Source organism: Ctenopharyngodon idella, chromosome 1 (genome assembly GCF_019924925.1).
Source record: "Ctenopharyngodon idella isolate HZGC_01 chromosome 1, HZGC01, whole genome shotgun sequence".
Classification (NCBI taxonomy): Eukaryota; Metazoa; Chordata; class Actinopteri; order Cypriniformes; family Xenocyprididae; genus Ctenopharyngodon; species Ctenopharyngodon idella.
The window spans coordinates 5,642,343-5,662,351 of record NC_067220.1 but is presented as its reverse complement, the minus strand read 5'-3'; the positions used below and the strand labels follow the sequence as shown (position 1 = coordinate 5,662,351).

The following is a 20,009-nucleotide window of genomic DNA, read 5'->3' as shown; positions in this document are numbered from 1 at the left end:
TCAGCACCCTAGTTCAGTACCATGCAAAAAATGCTTTTCTTACTTAGATTTTTTCGTCTTGTTTCCAGTCCAAATATCTAAAAATTCTTAAATCAAGAAGCATTTTCTAGACAAGTAAAAATTATTTTTTTCTGAAAACAAGAAGACAATAAGTTAAAATTAAGTGAGTTTTTGCTTAAAACGAGCAAATTAATCTTGTTTTTGGTTTGAAATAAGAATACTTTGCTTACCCCATTGCCAGATTATTTTGCTCGTTTTAAGCAAAAACTCACTTAAAGGGTTAGTTCACCCAAAAATGAAAATTCTGTCATTTATTACTCACCCTCATGCCGTTCCACACCCGTAAGACCTTCGTTCATCTTCGTAACGCAAATTGAGATATTTTTGTTGAAATCCGATGGCTCAGTGAGGCCTACATAGGGAGCAATGACATTTCCTCTCTCAAGATCCATAAAGGTACTAAAAACATATTTAAATCAGTTCATGTGAGTACAGTGGTTCAATATTAATATTATAAAGCAACAAGAATATTTTTGGTGCGCCAAAAAATCAAAATAACGACTTATATAGTGATGGCCGATTTCAAAACACTGCTTCAGGCAGCTTCAGAGCGTTATGAATCAGCGTGTCGAATCAGAGGTGTATGTTTTTAGTACCTTTATGGATCTTGAGAGAGGAAATGTCATTGCTCCGTATGTAGGCCTCACAGAGCCATCGGATTTCAACAAAAATATCTCAATTTGTGTTCCGAAGATTAACGAAGGTCTTACGGGTGTGGAATGGCATGAGGGTGAGTAATAAATGACATTATTTTCATTTTTGGGTGAACTAACCCTTTAATTTTAACTAGTTTTTTCTGAAAACAACACAATAATTTTTACTCGTCTAGAAAATGCTTCTTGATTTAAGAATTTTTAGATATTTGGACTGGAAACAAGACAAAAAAATCTGGGTAAGAAAAGCATTTTTTGCAGTGTAGACAGGGCACTGATCAGGGAGTCGGCCATTTTAAGGGCTGTCTCAATCGCAGAATCCTTCCAGAGCATCCTTCCGTTCGCTCCCTAAAAAGTCCCACAATGCACCTTGAAAACCAGGTAGCATCGATGCTCACTATGCTCCCTTAACGGAAGTTTTGCAAATTTTGCTAACATGTTAACAATAGCATGGTATAGCACTTACTGAATGAGTACAGCAACTTAAAATATATAACTTACCTGTTCTCAAACCAAGCAGCATGCGCCATTTGTCACCATGATGGTAACTCTCCAAAAACCCACATTAACAGAAACTCTTCTAAATTAGCATAACAAAACATTAATCGATACCAAATCTCCCTTACCAATAATCTTGCACAAAAACATTATATAACACTTAATTTTAGCATTTACTCTCCCTTTTGAGTGCCATGGGCAAAGCATGCGGGGAAATAGAAATCCCAGTCCAGTTTCAGTTAAACTTAAGTTCGTCTAAATTAAAAGAAATTAGTTCATACAACTCAAAACATTGAAACAGTTCAGTTTATTTGAAATATGTCAGTGCTGTGAACTCGAAAGAAAAAGAAAGTTCTAAATACTCATAACAGTTAATTTAACTGAACTAATTTGTTCAATTTAAGTTTGTCCTACTCAAACCAATTAAGTATTTTGAGCATTAGGGTTTGCAGTGGTGAAGTACATTACTACACAAATAATATAGTTTACTAAGTTGTAAATAATGGCTAAAAGGCGTTTACTGTACATTCTGTTAATTATTAATTACTAGCTTATTTTTGCTTATTTATCGCATGAATGTGGATCTTTCAAATGTTTAATAAATTTTAAATAATGGCTAATATGCCCTTACTAGCCTATATGTTAAGTTAATCATTAGTTAATCATTAATTACTAGTGTGTTTGTGCATAACACATACATATTTGTGGACCCTTAAAATAAAGTATTACCAGATCTCCTTTGAGATCTACCTCCCTCCCCTTCAGGTACAGTCATAATATGTTAATCTGTTTACATTTTTTAGAGGTAAGAAGACAGATATCTAAGAAGATGAATATGTATCATTTCCATCTTATGTTTCTTGTCCCTTGACAGACCCAAAGGAAAAGGACAGTGATTCCCAAACCACAGAGAAATGTTCCCGAATGACTGTTGATGAATATCAAGCCACAACCTTGACAGAGACTCAGAAGAAGCTGAAATAAATGGAGGAAAATGAAAAATTGAGAAATGACAACAAAAAAGTAAGAAAAATGCTCATTAGAGGCATGTATTAGTTATTTTACTGTTGTGGTGAATCAGCAACCAGCTATCAAACTGTTTGATGGTTTACTTTTTTTACTGTTTTTGCACTTCAAACTTTTAAAATTATTGTTGAACTGCTATACTGTTTCATTATTAACTTGCTATGTAAAGTTGAGACAAAGAATTGAATAATTATTGGTAATTAATTGCATTATTAATTAATTGCAAGTATATGACAAGAAAGTTATCCAACCTCTGTAACATTTGGTCTGACATGATGGCTTTGTAAAACGCATCATTGACATTAAATTCATCAGCTTAGATGACCATTATGTACACATAAGTACATAATTGGTAGTCAAGTTGGTAAATAGGTATAAGAGATTGCCTTATCATATCTTATTTTGTTATATTTTTGTTGCTAGAGCTACCAAATCTGTTAAATGAAGTGAAGATGGCCCTTGAAGTCTCAGTGTTTGTCAACGTCGCCAGTCAGCTCTGACTTGGAAGGCGGACTGGGTTTGACACAAAGTAATTACAGAGCCCTCCCTGCCGATGTTTTGCCTTTTATTTATTTGTCTCACAGGAGCAACGTTGCAAAAAGTGTCCTCATGTGGTGCCCTCCAGCATTGGTGCAGCCATCAATGCCAAACTTACTGAAATTACAGGGAAGAAGAAAACAAAAACATCCGAAAACCTTAATGCTCTTTGATGATTGATAGCCATGACAGTGTGTTCAAGGTATTTTGTTGTTGTTGCTGTTTTGTGTGTATGTGTGCATTTTGTCATTCAGTTTGATATCAAGTTGAAATTCTAAATTACTCTTGTGAAGTATAATTTAATTGTGTGTCACTTTGATTGTGTTGAAATAAAAGTATTTCTGTTGCAAATTTGTGCAAGTCATTGACCGCGGCTCCAGCCCTTGAACCCGTCCCCCATCCGAGATGGCTGCCATTCCAGTGTCTCGTCCTGAGATGGCCGTCGTTCCAGAATCTCTTACCGTCATGGCCGCCGTTCCAGAATCTCTTACCGTCACGGCCGCCATTCCCATGTCTCTTTCCGTCATGGTCACTGGTCCAGAGTCTCGTCCTGTCATGGCCGCCATCCCCGAGTCTCATCCCGTCATGGCCGCCGTTCCAGAGTCTTGTCCCGTCATGGCTGCCGAATCTGAGCCCTCAGCCAAAATGCCCACCACATCTGGGCCCTCAGCCAAAACGGCCGCCACCACGCCTATAACTCTAACTTCCTTCCTCGTCCGGGATCCAGAAATGACCTCCTTCCTCGTCCAGAGATGACTCCCTTCCTCATCGAGAGCCCAGAGATGGCTCCAGCCCGAGTCTGCTCCAGTGTCAGCTCCAGCCCCTGAGCCTGCTCCAGTGTTGGCTCCAGCCCCTGAGCCCACTCCAGTGTCACTCCAGCCCCTGAGCCCGCTCCGGTGTCGGCTCCAGCCCCTAATAGGCCTATAAACTCTAAAAATGTTGGGTTAAAAACAACCCAAGTTAGGTTAAATACATTAAAGGTCTGTGTAGCATGACTCAAATGAGAAGTGCTCTTTCTTTCCGCATCTGGCGCGCTCTGTAGTACGACGTATAACAAGTTATAATCGCACTTGTATGAAAAAAGTACAAATATAAAGTTCAAATTTAGCTGTGATTATGAAAGATTATCACGAAGACCATAAAACATCTGAATGTCATTTGCTGACACCTAGGCTTAGGCTACCTAGTTTATTGGAATACATTTCACAAGACAATATTATTACCAGAATAAGGTACATCTCTAAACAGTTTCGCTAGTATAATGTTATAATTATTTTATTGCTAGCGCGCTAACTGGGATAGCTAGGATTCATTTCCAATTGATTTCACTTTCCGGAGAATGTTAAAACTGACTAAAGAGAATTTCTTACTCGAAACTTCATTTTGAAAATATAAAATTCAGTTTTAGAATATATGTAATGTTTCAGTATACATTATCTAATGTTATAAAAGTTATATACATGAAAAACGATAGGACTTACCTTTTATAATAAGACTGCAGCAGCTTCTTTCTGTTGACAGTCACTGGACTATTAAAATTTGAACCGTCGTTGCGGGAACTGTATTTAAAGGGTTAGTTCACCCAAAAATGAAAATTCTGTCATTAATTACTCACCCTCATGTTGTTCCACACCCGTAAGACCTTCGTTCATCTTCAGAACGCAAATTACAATATTTTTGATAAAATCCGAGAGGTATATGACTTGTCCATAGACAGCAATATAATCAACACTTTCAAGGTCCAGAAAGGTACTAAAGACATCGTTAAAACAATCGACGTGACTGCAGTGGTTCAACCTTAATGTTATGAAGTGATGAGAATACTTTTTGTGCACAAAAACAAAAAAAATAACTTTATTCAACAATATCTTCTCTTCTGTGTCATTCGCATACATTATTTGCGTCCAGCGCTTCCAGGTTCTACGTCAAAACGGCGACTCATTATTGGCTGGCTCCTGTGTCAGCATCACACGCATGCGCGTGCTGATCACATCATCAGCTTTGGCCAATACCGAGTCAGCATTCGGACATAAACACGGAAGCCTTCACTGTGCTTACTGCATCACCTGCATAAGGATAATGACAGGGAAGAGAAGAGATTGTTGAATAAAGTCGTAATTTTCATTTTGTTTTTGTGCACAAAAAGTATTCTCGTCGCTTCATAACATTAAGGTTGAACCACTGCAGTCACGTGACTGTTTTAACGATGTCTTTAGTACCTTTCTGGACCTTGAAAGTGTTGATTATATTGCTGTCTATGGATGAGTCATATACCTCTTGGATTTCATCAAAAATATCTTAATTTGTGTTCTGAAGATGAAAGAAGGTCTTACGGGTGTGGGACGAGGGTGAGAAATGACAGAATGTTTTTGGATGAACTAACCCTTTAACCCAACAGATGGGTTATTACTAAAAAATAACCCAACAATGTTAAAAATGACCCAACATTTTTGGAAAATAACCCAACATAGTGACCCAATATGTGTAACCCAACGTTTTTTACTGTGTGGACAAACCCAGCGATTGGGTTGTTTTGACCCAGCAGTTGGGTAAAATGTTTGACCAACCTGCAGGGTAGTTTTATTCAACTCAACTATTGATTAAAAATTACTATATGGCCGGATTAAAATGAACCCAAAATAGGTTGGAAATTAAAAATCAGACACATAATTACTAGAGGCAATAATAATAATCAAAAGGTGAACATTTATTAATAATTATTTAATTATTATTTATTAAACGTATTAATAAATGTTCATTGATTAATAAATGTTAATTTCCTTTCCTAACCTATTTTGAGTTCATTTTAAGCGAGCAATACAGTAATCTTTAAACAATAGTTGAGTTTAAAACTAAATTTTTGATGTATGACCCAACCTGCTGGGTCAAAACAACCCAATCGCTGTGTTTGTCTATTTTCAACCCAACTTGCAGCATTTTTTTTTCAAAGTGTCAGATTTAATCAGTCAGGACTTTGATAAAAAATATGTGCAATGTTTGTTTGGTTATTTACTCCATGAGAACCCTGATTATGTACATATGGGAGTTTGTTTTTCAGACTCTTTCAGGCTGTTTGTCACCAGTGAGTTTTGGTGAAATTATAAGGAGGTGAAATGCTGAGGCAGGAAACAATGATTGTGCAACATTCCTTAATATGAGAACATTTCTAAGTGTGCCAGAATGTGACTCTTTCTTTCGGTTCAACCCACATAAAATCCAGCTTCTGACTAAAAACACATCCAAGCTTGTCTGTTGATGGAGTTTTGTAGCTGTATGTTTGACCACCTCTGTTTATCTTACAGTTTCCACTAATATGAATACAATGTTCCCAATTATGTCTCGCTGTTCAAGAAAAACCACTTTTTTTCTGTGTGTGTGTAGTCTCGGTCGTGATATTTGCCGATCAAACAAACAAATGTTCTGAAACTGAAAAAGCACGTCTGTCTGTTGACTAACTGGATGGCAGTTTGGAGAGAACAAACTTACTTTTGGTCAGTTTCACTTCTGCATATCTGTGCCAAATATGTACTATTTAAGATTCGGCATGTGAACTACCATATAATGCGTCATTTAACTCTCCAGGGATTCAACATAACTCATCTGTGAATGTTTAGAGGCTCTGAATGATGGAGACTCTCTATATTAAAGCTGTTCTTGTACGTATATAAATGGTGAAGGGGAATGATAATGTTTTTAATTTCTTATAAAAATCTCATGGATTAAAGTCTCTCATCGAGTCTCTTCACGGTATTTCAACATGTTTAGTGAGTCACACACATTGAAACTGCCCCGACAAATATTAAAGTGTAAAAAAAAAAACATGAAATAGTTTTGTGCTTAAACATTAACTGTAAGAGAATGACTCAGAAAGAAGGAATTGATAGACAGTGAACTCCTATGAGTCACCTATTAACTGTTTTTTCCTTATCTGTTGTTGTACATGATTTTACAGATTAAGTGTATAGTTAGCCTACTGAAGGACAAGTATACTGAAGACATGGAAGCTTGTAAGTGTTTGGGAAACCTGTTTGGTGACACTAGTAGTGGTGTAGAAATTCTTCCAGAAACATTTCCATTTAAAGTTAAACATAATGTCCATTAGCTTGATTTACTCATATTGAATTATATTTAAACGTAAAGAAAACCAGTTAGTTTAGAAGTTAGCAGTTTTTAAGTCACCTGTCAGAACATTTTGTATTAGAATTTTGCCTCCAGCTTTGACACTCATTCTGACATTTCACACTCCATTACATTCACAGATGACAGATGAACTCACTAATACTTCAGGTGTCAAGTACAAAATGTGTCATAAGATGCTCTAGTACACCACTCACATTTTATTCAGTATTATATAAAGTTTTTATTTTCACACATCTTTTTAGACTTTTTGTTACTCGTATCCCAGCTAACAGTTCTCAGAACATTCTGGCAAGGTTCTCTCAACGTTCTTTCTGTAACATTAATAAAACATTTGTTCAGAGTTATCTGGTCTATAATAATGTTCTCATTGTTTAGACCATTCATTGAAAGTTTTTTTTTTCTTTTTTCTTTTTTTCTGAAATGTCTTCGTTGGACATAAGTCTAACATTTTTTAAATGTTACTACTTGTTTCAGAATGTTCAGAGAACATTCAAAAGTAACGTTCCAATAATGTTTGATGAACGATAAAATGGAATATTCCTTTAACCTTCTGATTACCAAGAAAAAACATTTTTAAAACAGATTAAAAAGTAAACTGGCCGTTTTGAAGTTTCACAGAACATTCAGAAATAACATTTCATCACTCAATGGGAACATTAACAAAACATTCTTGGAACATATTTCTGTTAGCTGGGATATGGTATACAGTATATGGCATACAAAAGTGCAGCAAAACACATGGAATCAAACAGTTTCTGCATAGATGACATATTTCAGACTTTAAAAAAGGAAAACAGAAAAGAAAGACTTGTTCATGTTTGTGATATAATTAAGTTTAACTGATGCAAAATGTGTTTGTTGAGCAGAACAGGGTTCATTTCCAGTACAGTAAACAGACATCTCCAGAACATCCCATATTACATCAACTTTATTATATACAACTGCTAGAAATCCTGTAAATGCAGGACTGTGAGATGGCTTACAGCTTACACACACACTCTCTCTCACACACACACACACACACAAGTGCACACATCTGGTTCACTGGTGGACTTGTGCATTCCTGCACTATGACTACATTTAGTAATGCCCTTTGAAACCCCCCCAAAAAAGTCTGAAGTTATAAAGTCAGAATTGTGAGAGATAAACTCACAATTGCGAGAAAAAGTCCAAATTTCGAGATAAAAAATTTAAATCGCGAGGAAAAATTCAGAATTGTGAGATATAAACTCGAAATTGCCAGAAAAAGTCAAAATTGTGAGATAAAAAGTTATAATTGCAAGAAAAAAAATCTGAATTCCGATATTAACTTGAAATTGCGAGTCAGAATTGTGAGAAAAAAAAGTCAGAATTACAAGTCATAAAGTCTGAATTGTGAGAAATAAACTCGAAATTGCGAGAAAAAGTCAGAATTGTGAGATAAAAAGTTGTAATTGTGAGAAAATTCAGAATTGTGCGATAAAAAGTTGTAATTGTGAGAAAGTCAGAATTATGCGATAAAAAGTCGTAATTGCGAGAAAGTCAGAATTGTGCGAAAAAAGTTGTAATTGCGAGAAAATACCTGAATTGTGAGAAATAAACTCGCAATTGCGAGAAAAAGTCCAATTTGTGAGATATAAACATGCAATTGTGGGAAAAAGTCAGAATTGTGTGAGGATAAGTCGTAATTGCAAGTTATAAAGTCCAAATTGTGAGAAATAAACTCAAAATTGCCAGAAAAAGTCAGAATTGTGAGATAAAGTCTGATTTGAGATATTAACATGAAATTGCGAGAAAAAGTCAGAACTGTGAGATAAAAAGTCGTAATTGCAAAAAAACAAATCTGAATTGAGATCTTAACATGAAATTGTGGGAAAAAGTCAGAATTGTGAGATAAAAAGTCGTAATTGTGAGAAAAAGTCTGAATTGTGAGATATAAACACGCAATTGCGAGAAAAAGTCCTAATTGTGAGATAAAAAGTCATAATTGTGAGAAAATTCAGAATTGTGCGATAAAAAGTCGTAATTGTGAGAAAGTCAGAATTATGCGATAAAAAGTCGTAATTGCGAGAAAGTCAGAATTGTGCGAAAAAAGTTGTAATTGCGAGAAAATGTCTGAATTGTGAGAAATAAACTCGCAATTGCGAGAAAAAGTCCAATTTGTGAGATATAAACATGCAATTGTGAGAAAAAGTCAGAATTGTGCGAGGATAAGTCGTAATTGCAAGTTATAAAGTCCAAATTGTGAGAAATAAACTCAAAATTGCCAGAAAAAGTCAGAATTGTGAGATAAAATCTGATTTGAGATATTAACATGAAATTGCGAGAAAAAGTCAGAACTGTGAGATAAAAAGTCGTAATTGCAAAAAAACAAATCTGAATTGAGATATTAACATGAAATTGTGGGAAAAAGTCAGAATTGTGAGAAAAAGTCTGAATTGTGAGATATAAACACGCAATTGCGAGAAAAAGTCCGAATTGTGAGATAAAAAGTCGTAATTGCAAGTCATAAAGTCCGAATTGTGAGACATAAACTCGCATTTACGAGAAAAAGTCAAAATTGTGAGATAAAAAGTCGCAATTACCTTTTTATTGTTTTATTCCATGGCTGAAACAAGCTTCCATAGTTGAATGTACATCTGTGTTGTGGTTGTGTACTCTGTATATTAACAAGAACACTGCTCATGTCGCAAGTGTGTTTAGTTGGAAATGAGAAAACAATGAGTAAAGTATAAATTGTTTGGACAGAAAGCATCTGTTAAAGCGTATCGTACATTATTATTTTGTTTTGAATCTTTTCTCTGATGCTCACTTGTAATGTTTACATATTGCATAATGTGTTTTACTTTGATTGACCATATTCCAGGCTGGAGTGTGAGGGACTTTTCAGCAAATTAAATGGGTCACTGAACCGTCTTGTCTGAGCATGTGCATTTTGTTGTTTTTTCTAATCCCACACTGCACGTTTTGCATTTTTGTAACGATATCATCCGTGATAAGCAATTTAAAACCAGAGATCTGGATCTGTATTACTGACAGCTCTTAAATGCTCCTTGTCGATGTTGCAATGAATGCTCCTGCAAAGCCAGAAAAATGTCATGAAAACACTTTGATTTTATCTTGATGTAATTATAAAGTTTTTAAACAAATATGGTTTTAAGAAAAAATGCACATACTGTGCCTAAGTATGTGTAAACTGCCATTTATTTCAATTGTGATAAACACATTTAAGTCTTAGAGAAAAAAAATGGACTTTACCATTCCTTTGATGTTTTTTTTTGTGAATAATTCCCACAAATAATGCAGCCGCTGCAATCACAATGACAAGGATCCCGCAAACCGAACACGACACCACAGTTTTCTGGATGCTCAGAACTGAATCTCGTCTTTGGTTATCTACAGAAACATCAGAAGTTCATTGCATATTTGTGTTGGAATAATGCAAAGGTGTTGATTTAAAAACTTGTGTGTTGTGTTCTGGTCTTGAGCACACTGTACTGAAAGCTCAGAAAGTCACATGGCCGTTACATCTCCACAGAAACCATTCGTTTGATGGCAAACAAACTCGATTTGGTAGCGGTGAGATAAAAAATGATGGTTAACAGCAAAGCCATATCTTCAGTTCCCAAGGAACAGACGGATGAACAGAGATAAAACGAACATTGTTGAAGTCAACTGTGAAAGTACGGCTCTTGATTTCTCAAACAAGCGCATGGAGAGCACAAAATAAATGTTTTATTATGTAATATTATTATTGTAACATATTTATCGATTTAGGTTTGGCTTGTGATGTTAACGTTTGGATTCACTTGTTTTAAAAAACAAAAGATTTTGAAATAAATTATGGAAAAAATATGGAAAGCTGAAAGTGATAATTTCTTAAAATGGGTCACTGACACAAAATAAATATGTTTGGAAGTTGTTATGCTCCATTTATTTTAATTTTGAATGCAGCTTAAATCATTTTAAAGGCTACATATTTTTATTTTATGTAACTAGTGAAGACAAAAATGGTGAAAAGAACAACATCTAAAATACACTTTCCCTTCATAGTTTTTAAAATTAGCTTTTATTTTTATCATTTGCGCTTTCATTTTAATTCTAGTTAAACTTTTAGTGATTCTGCTGTTTATTATTATTTTTTTGTTTAAATATATGGTTCTTAAAAAATGTATTTCAGTTTTGTTTTCGTTATTTTAGTGTTTCAAGTTAAACTCATTCCTTGGCAACTAGCTGATTTTTTTTTAGATTTTATTTTTTATATTATATGTAACAAAATTGTTTTAGTTAACGATAATAACCCTGACTGTTACCCAAGTGCACACGTACTGACCTGTGACCTCCAGATAGATTTTGTTGTGTCTTAAAGGTCTTTTCTGATAGTAGCACTCGTACAGTCCCTGGTCTGACAGAAGCACGCTGTAGAACACAAGAGAACAGTTTCCTGTCTTCAGCTCCAGCACGGTTCTGTTGCGAAACTCTGGTGCCGTTTCATTGTCGTCTTCGTAGAAATTTACCACGAGCCTCTGTGCACCAACGGCCTTCTGCCAGAGCACATACGGAGGGTAATCAGGCGGACACTTGCAGGGCAGAGCTGCTGCTTTTCCAGCCATGGCCGTAACGTTATGGTCAGCACCATCTGTGGAGGGAACATCAAGATTAACATCTGATTTATGAGATCAGATACTAGTTACTTTGAGATTTACCATGAATACTATTCACATCCCAACTAACAGGGAATGTTAGTTGGGAATCTTCACACAGTCTCTCATCTATGTAGGCCTCCATTGTCATTGTTGCTTGCCAGGGTTGCCAAGTTTTCACAACAAAACCCATCCAACTGGTACTCAAAACTATCCCAAAACTAGCCCAATCATGTTTCAGGCAGGGTCCCCTGATAAAAATCACATTCCGGGGGGTAAAATCCGCATTTTTTGCAGGGTTCCCCTGGTAAATTTTGCATTCCAGGGGCTAAATATTAATCGATGCAATACTATTGATGCATCGTGATTCGTGGATCATTTCTGATATTTTCGAAAATGCATCACAAATTGATTCTGAGCTTAGTTTTTAACAGCAGATGGCACTCTAGGCTGTTTTTTAACCGCATGCTCAAATGCTCATGAAGAAGAGCGCTCGTGCGTTCGGCTGAGTCTGAGAATGTATTTGCACCTCAGAATGCTTTTATGATGCAAGATTAATGAAAACAGCCCACTGCAAACACCCTTGTAATTCACTTCAACCTTTTCAAACTTTATGAATGATTATTTATTATAAAAAGTGAAGTATACTTTAGGCTGAACTTTAATAGAACCTTTGTTCAATGTTATCTGGTGTTTAATAATGTTCTCAAAACATCAGCACAAAAACAACGTTCAACGTTCATGGAACACTTTTTTTCTTTAACATTTTTTAAATGTTACTACTTGTTTCAGAACGTTTAAAGAACATTAAAAGTAACGTTCCCATAATGTCTGATAGAATGATAAAATGGAATGTTCCCTTAACCACTGAATAACCAAGAAAAAAAAGCTTTAAAAACATTAAAAGATTATAACATTCAGATAACATTGAGAGAACGTTTTCATAACTTACATGTGGAATGTTAGCAAACGAGAACATATTTTGGCATGTCTTCATTTGTAAAAAAGCAGTATAAAAACCTATCTTTCTTTTTGTTGTTATTATTATTATTATTATTATTATTAATATTATTATTATGAATACTTTTTATTAACAACCCGAATATATAATACGATAATATAATAAAATAGAATAGAGAGAGAAATTAGTTTTTTTTTTTTCTACGTAAAAATAATGATGATAATGCCCTTCCGAAACATTCCAGTATTGATTGTGATAGGCTACTCACCACCGCGCGCGCATATAGATAACAGCATAAACGCAGCTGAAAATCCCCTGAAGTGAACAGATCGTTTTCCGGAGGCAAAATTCATCCCGGAGCTCTTCATTTAGTCACTTCTCATTTCAAGAGGATCACGTCTTCCCAATAACTCTAAATGTTTAGATACCCACTTGAGCTGGTGTTTGCATTATGGATGTTTGTACACCAGCACACTTTCACTGAATGACACATTCACGCTTTTACTCGAGCAAACAACGCGCTCGAAAGCGAAAGTAATTCCACTAACACACTTTCACTGCTGCTGTAACTCTGAGCTGATTCCGCCCAATGGACGACAGACAGCACTGCCATTCCGGTCAGTTATATGTACAAATCGTGTAGGCATAATGAAATAATGGTAAATAAATGTAAATAACATAAATGTCATCTGTAACAACTTTTAGGCTATACGTAGGCCTTAGTATTTTTAGTTGCGTCAATAAAAATGATATTGAAATGTGAATTTTAATTAAATTAGGCATACATTAAATATTCCCATAGCAAATCTACGGAAGCCTATTTCCGCCAAAAAGCAATGTTATTGTAAATCATAATTATGACATAGAAAGTAGAAATTATGGCATACTATGAGATTAAAAAATCGAAATTATGAGATGAAAAGTCGAAATTGACTTTTTATATGTCAAAATGTCGATTTATGTTAGAATTATGACTTAGTATACGAATTTGTCTCATGATTTCGGCTTTTTTGGGGTCATATTTATGAATTTTTATGTCATAATTTTGACTTTTCATCTCATAATTATTATTTTTATGTCATATTTATGTTTTTTATCTCACAATGTCGACTTTTTATGTCATAGGCTATTTATGTTTTTATGTCATAATGTCGACTTATCACTTTTTGTCATATTTATGTTTTTTATCATCTCAAATTTTTATTATACATTTTTGTCATATTTTGACTTTTTATTCCATAATTATCACTTTTTATGTCATATTTGTTTTTATGTCATAATTGTGAATTAGCATGTTATAATAATTGTTTTTATGTCATAAAGTGAATTTTTATGTCATATTTTTGACTTTTCATCATCATTTTTTTTCTTGTGCCATGTGTGCAGTAGAGGGGTTTTTTTATCACTTTTTGTCATAATGTCGACTTTTTATGTCATAATTATGACCTTATCTCAATTTTATTATACATTTTTGTCATATTTTGACTTTTTTTATCCTTTTTTATCTTTGTTTTTTATCCTGTTTTATCTTTGTTATTGTTTTTATCTTTGTTATCAAAACCAGTAGCAAAAAATAAAAACATTAACGTTCAGATTTGTACCACAATCAGAGTCATGCGCAAATTAGACCAATCACAGTACAATGACTGAGTCCCGGCATCCAATCACAACACACTGACTGAGTCACGAGGGCTAATCAAGGAATAAAAACAAACCAGAGCTCGTCAAGAGTCGGTCGGTCGAGGTCTTCCAGGTGAAGTGGTCTGAATTGATCTAGGTGCTTCGTTTTAACGTTTTTATCCTAGTTGTGTTGGCATAGATACTCAATATATCTTAATGATTTCCCTTGAAATCTGCAGCGAGCGTCGTGATTGTGTGAAAACTAAAAGGCTCCGTTATAATGAACGATGCTGTGACGCGCGTGCAGTAACGTGTTGACATCTTTCATGTTCATCAGAACGCTAAAATGTCGCTGTCAGTGATTTTATCATCTTAAACATAAACACAGCCATTCTGCAGTTTTAATCCAATTCTATGTAAATATTTCTAATGAGTCAAGAAATAGATTATGGTTGAGCTGGAGTTTGACTGCATTGCATTGTGGGATACAGCATTCAGTGGAGAGTGCTTTGTTGTTTACTGTACATTTTGAAAATTATGTGCATATTTCATGCATATTATACTCATTCTGCTGAATTACAACTTCTAAATAGAGCACAATGCTATTCTGAACACATGTAGAGATTATATGTGGAAATATTTGTGCTTTAATGTAGTCTGAAAAGGCTGTTGACGTTATTGTGAAACAACAGTTTTGCATGTTTGGCATGTTTATCACCAAAAACTGTAAAAATAAAGTAAAGTTTTTTTTTTAATCTTTCATTTTGTTCAAATACTAGAATGTTCGATAATAAAAACTAAAATAGAATAATAAAAGAAATATTTTTATAAAATAAAATACATTTGATGAAAATAAAAATAATTGAAATAAATAATAGAAATTAATACATTAGATTAAAACAAATTGATTAAAATGCATACAATTGTATTTACAAAAAAATTAAAATGATTGGAAATAAATAGCATTTAATATAAATAAATAATAAATTAATACATTTGATTAAAATGAAAAATTTAAATAAATAAAATAAGTAAAATAACTAACATTTGATTTAAATGTATAATAGATCAATTTGATAACTATTTAAATAAATAAAACAGAAAATCAGTGTAAAAAGGTAAAAATAAATAAATAAAATAGGATTAAACTAAATCAATAAAAAAATGTATTAAAATAAAAAAATGTATTAAAAAATAAAATGAATTTGATTTAAATAAATAATAAATGAATACATTTAAATAAAATAAATAACATTTTATTTAAATATATAAAATAGATAGATTTGATAACTAAATAAATAAATAAAAGATAAGATTAAACTACCTAAATAAATTTATTAAAATAAAAAATTGATTAAAATAAATAAGTAAAATTTGATTTAAATAATTAATAAATTAATACATTTGATTAAAATAATTTGATAAAAATAAATAAATGAACAAAATACATCTAAAAGTACATTATTACAGTGAGTAGAAGAAAATACAATGATGTAATGTAATAGAATCTATATATTTTACACATTTATAATATTTTCACAGTATTCATTTTTTATACATGAAAATGTATAGCTGCCTTTTAAATTTTAGGATGGTGATAAACAGATGTTTATAAACAGATGTTTTGCATGTGTTTTCCAGCACGTCATTCAACACAGCATCCAGCAGAGATGGAGGTGATCCGGTCTGAATCCGGTCTGAATCCTGCTCCTGACGGCTCTGAGGAGGCCGAGATCCAGACGGCCATGCTGTGGAGCATCCAGGAGGCCGTTCAGCGGCAGACGCTGCAGATCGGGGTCTCTGCGTGCGGAGCCACCGCGGTGGTGGACGTCCTGCAGGCGCTGGGCATCACGGTCACACCAGAGACGGTCAACCACTGCGTGCGGACCTGTCTGAGGAGGAACGAGGCGCCGCTGCCCGATTATCTGCACTCGCGCAGCAATGCTGGTACAGACATTTTATTTCACAATAAGGGAGGGAGGGGAAGTTATTTTGATGCCTTCATGCATGTTTCTTTATCACTCTAATTAGCGTCATACCGCCCAGCCCTAGTCTAGATACTGTGTTTTATTCTCTAATCCAGCACACTTGACCTCCTCCAGGTGCGACACATCTGCAGCTGATGGACGGGGCGGAGCAGGCCAGCGGGGGCCGCGTCATGGGCCGCTTCTTTGGCTTCTATCCGCGGCGGAGGGTGAAGCTGGTGCCGTGGTTGGCGCGCTGGATACTGCGTGGAGCCGTTCCTGTTGCCACCATGAACATGCAGAAGGCCGTTCCTGAAGGAGAAGAGATTCCCGACGCCTGGCACCACCAGCTCATCTTTGGCGTGGGCCCCAGTGCCGTATTCATGACCAACCCTCTGGACGTGGGTGCGTCCCAAATCACACAGGGTTAATATAGTTCACTGAAAGTGAAACCATAAAAAAGTCTTGTTAAACTAGTCATTTTCATTTAGCTTAACTTGTTTCTCTGTGTAAACGCTTGCTAGATGGACGCTTATGACCGTTGCGCTCAAGTCTTGCTTTTTCAGCGAAAACACGTTCTGTGTGAACGAGCCCTAATACATTTTAACATGCTCATTACTCAATACTAAATTATACTTTGTGTTAGTTTTATCAGATACTGTCAGTCACTAATATTTAAAAAGAACAAAAACTAATAAAAATGACAAAAGCACATAACAAAATTAGCAAACATTATACTAAAATTAAAATAACTGAAAATATAAAAGCTAAAGTAAAATAAACTATAGTATAGTAAAAAAAAAAAACAACAACTAGTGATCGACCGATATGTCGGCCGATATTTTTTATTTATTTTATTTTTTTAAATATCGCCATTGGTGTTTCTGTTTGGCCAATATGTCAGAAACAGGACTTTTATTTTGACGGCACTGAGAATCTTTATTAGTTTACGGTCTCTGTTTAACAGTTTTGTCTAATACGTTATTAGATAGAGCTTTTAAACAAAGAAAGTAAATGTTATTTTACAAAAGTGTTACAACGTGTGTGTGTGTGTGTATTATATTGTGTATATATAATATATATATATATATATATATATATATATATATATATATATATATATATGTATATACGTATTACAGAGCCCCGCACATGACATGGCAGGAAAAAAAAGTAAATTGTGCGCACGATTTACTACTTTGTTCCCTCGATTTACTAAAACATGCGCATGTCGGGGCAAATTCGATGTCTCTGTGTCTCTTCGGTTCTGGTCTCGAAGAAAAAACTCGCAGAGTGGAAGTTCCAGGTCTCAGAAGTATTTAACTTTATTGACAAGCAACAAAGCGAGATGCCAGCTCCACATCTGAATCTCTCTTAGCTGGGGCACATTTTTAATAAATTTTTCTTATCTCTTAAAACACACCAAAGTAATATCCACCCTTACATTTTCCCATATTCTCACTTACAGGGGCTCTCCTCCCACACCTCTTTCCCATGTACTCCCCGACCTTTCCACCATAGTCATTTCACTAATATAATTGCAGGTGTTGCTTATGTAAGAGACAATTTTCCTAGTAAGGGTGACCAGCTTCTAGCTACTGTACATCTTTTGACTTAATTTCTCATGGGCCTTCTGCCAATTTGATGGTCAACCCTTTTCCCATGGGCCAAATGAAAAATTGTATCAAACTAGTCAATACTCCCCAGAGACGAGAAGCCTTCACATGACACCCTTAATAATGGTCTTATTCATTTCACAGCCACCTGTTGTCTGGTGGAAAATTACCAACAAAATATGCTCAGTGGCCAAGTTAACTTGTCTGACCCTTACAGTTACATAGGTCAAGAGGCCTCAAAACACTTCTAGCTTTTATAGTAAGCAAACTAATTCTACAATTGTTTTCTATAGGATGGATAAAATACTCCATCATGCACTATTTACTATTTTGTTCCCTCAGTTTTCTAAATCGTGCGTCCAATTTACTATTTCGTTCACTCAATTTATAAATCATGCGCACCATTTACTTTTTCGTTCACTCAATTTATAAATCATGCCCACGATTTACTTTAGTTCCCTCGATTTATAAAACATGCGCACCATTTACTATTTCGTTCCCTCGATTTATAAATCATGCGCACCATTTACTATTTCGTTCCCTCGATTTATAAATCATGCGCACCATTTACTTTTTCGTTCACTCAATTTATAAATCATGCGCACGATTTACTTTAGTTCCCTCGATTTATAAAACATGCGCACCATTTACTATTTCGTTCACTCAATTTATAAATCATGCGCACGATTTACTTTAGTTCCCTCGATTTATAAAACATGCGCACCATTTACTATTTCGTTCACTTAATTTTCTAAAACGTGCGCGCAATTTAATATTTCGTTCACTCGATTTTTAAATCATGCACATGATTTACTATTTCGTTCACTCGATTTGCTAAATCATGCGCATGATTTACTATTTCATTCCCTCCATTTGCTAAATCGTGCGCACGATTTACTATTTCATTCACTCGATTTATAAATCATGTGCACCATTTACTATTTCGTTCACTCGATTTATAAGTCGTGCGCATGATTTAGCAAATTGAGGGAACAAATTAGTAAAGCTTGCGCACTATTAAAAACTAGTCTACTATTTTTTTCCCCCTCCATGTCGTGTGTGTGGGGCTCTGCAATATATATATATATAAAACATCTACTCACGTGCAAACGGAAAATGTACATCTTTTAAATATATATATATATATATATATATATATAATTAAATATTATATGCTAAATAACCATGTGGTGATGGCAGTTTTAAATATCCCTTGGTGTAATGGAATTTCTTTGTGTTCCTTCTTAGATCCTAGACTTGTTGTTTTCTTCCACAGTGAGTGAAGACGAGGTTCATGAGCGTCTTTGCAGCGAGTCTGTGCTGCTCATTCGCCGTGAAGATGTTCTGAAGAGACTGACACCAGATGTTCAACTATCACAGATCTCAGATCAGCATCCCGACCTGCGCTGGAAAACATTGAATGTGGAGGGTACGACACCCTCATTTTGACTACTCTAAATCACATTATCCACTGCGAGACCTGATGCACAGATCAGTGGTTTGTTCTCCAGCTAAATGCATTGACCGTGAGTTTCTTTTATTTATAGGTCAAGTTAGAGAGATGGTCAGTGAAGAAGAGCAGAGGGATGAAGAGCGTCCTAAGATGTCGCATCTCATGATTCCAGCGGCGTACAGCTCCGGAGTGACTCTCTTTGCTCTCAGAGACTCTGATGTCGGTCGAGAGCTTCTCAACACGTCAGAACTGCCTCTGCTGTGATTTTACAATTCATTTCCTGCTGATGAAATCAACAGTTAATTAAGTTATTAAGGAGCTGACATTGGATCAATATTTATGTCTGTTTTTATCCTTGGGATTTTAAATAGATGTGTTTTGTGTTAATGTTGTTTTTTTCCATGTTGTTTCAGCATTTATTGGTTGACAGCATCATGTTTATCAAATAAAAGGCAAGAAATGCAACTTTGTTTTAAAAGATCTAGTTTTCTGTTTTGTTTTGTTTTGCTTCGTGTTGTGTTGGAACATTTTTTAAAGATTTATTATGATAGAAACTTCAATAGGGAACCCGTGCACAGTCTGGATCGTTACATAAACTACATTTCCCAGAATTCTCCTCGATTCGACCTCGGAAAGGAAGTTGATAAAATTGAAACTTGAATGTTGAAGGGTATGTAAAAAAGTTTAAACTACCAACCACTATATATTTATTTTAAAATTTCATCTAATATCCCAGATCTAAGACATCTAATTTTTTTTGTCTATTAGCGTCAAGAAGTCTGATTCATTTTGAGCGAATCGTTTCGTCCGGACGGCTCGGTTCAGTTAATCATTAAAAAAAAAAAAAAAATTGCGACTT

The 20,009-nt window shown here is 34.8% G+C and overlaps 2 protein-coding genes and 1 long non-coding RNA gene across 6 annotated transcripts in view; 2 read left to right on the top strand and 1 right to left on the bottom strand.

Moving 5' to 3' along the window:
- LOC127521108 (amyloid-beta A4 protein-like) overlaps nucleotides 1–20,009 on the bottom strand; it is a 337,319-nt gene that overhangs the window by 250,323 nt on the left and 66,987 nt on the right. The gene's annotated exons all lie outside the window — the stretch shown is intronic.
- Nucleotides 1,523–4,450, top strand: LOC127521277 (uncharacterized). Its single transcript, XR_007932316.1, has 3 exons — nucleotides 1,523–2,234; nucleotides 2,661–2,976; nucleotides 3,136–4,450. It is a non-coding gene; the product is annotated as an uncharacterized LOC127521277 (long non-coding RNA).
- On the top strand, nucleotides 12,823–19,630 carry LOC127521173 (uncharacterized). 4 transcript variants are annotated; one of them, XR_007932309.1, is made up of 5 exons: nucleotides 12,823–13,114; nucleotides 15,759–16,064; nucleotides 16,220–16,486; nucleotides 18,946–19,126; nucleotides 19,245–19,630. XR_007932309.1 is itself a non-coding variant. In XM_051910246.1 (5 exons), exons 1-5 carry the CDS (start codon nucleotides 13,087–13,089, stop codon nucleotides 19,412–19,414), a joined length of 924 nt encoding a protein of 307 aa, XP_051766206.1. In that variant the 5' UTR covers nucleotides 12,824–13,086; the 3' UTR covers nucleotides 19,415–19,630. The 4 variants fall into 4 exon arrangements, 3 of the variants coding, with proteins under 3 accessions (XP_051766206.1, XP_051766216.1, XP_051766220.1); XM_051910246.1 differs by having other exon boundaries at nucleotides 12,824–13,114; nucleotides 18,974–19,126; XM_051910256.1 differs by lacking the exon at nucleotides 12,823–13,114 and adding an exon at nucleotides 14,033–14,274 and having other exon boundaries at nucleotides 18,974–19,126.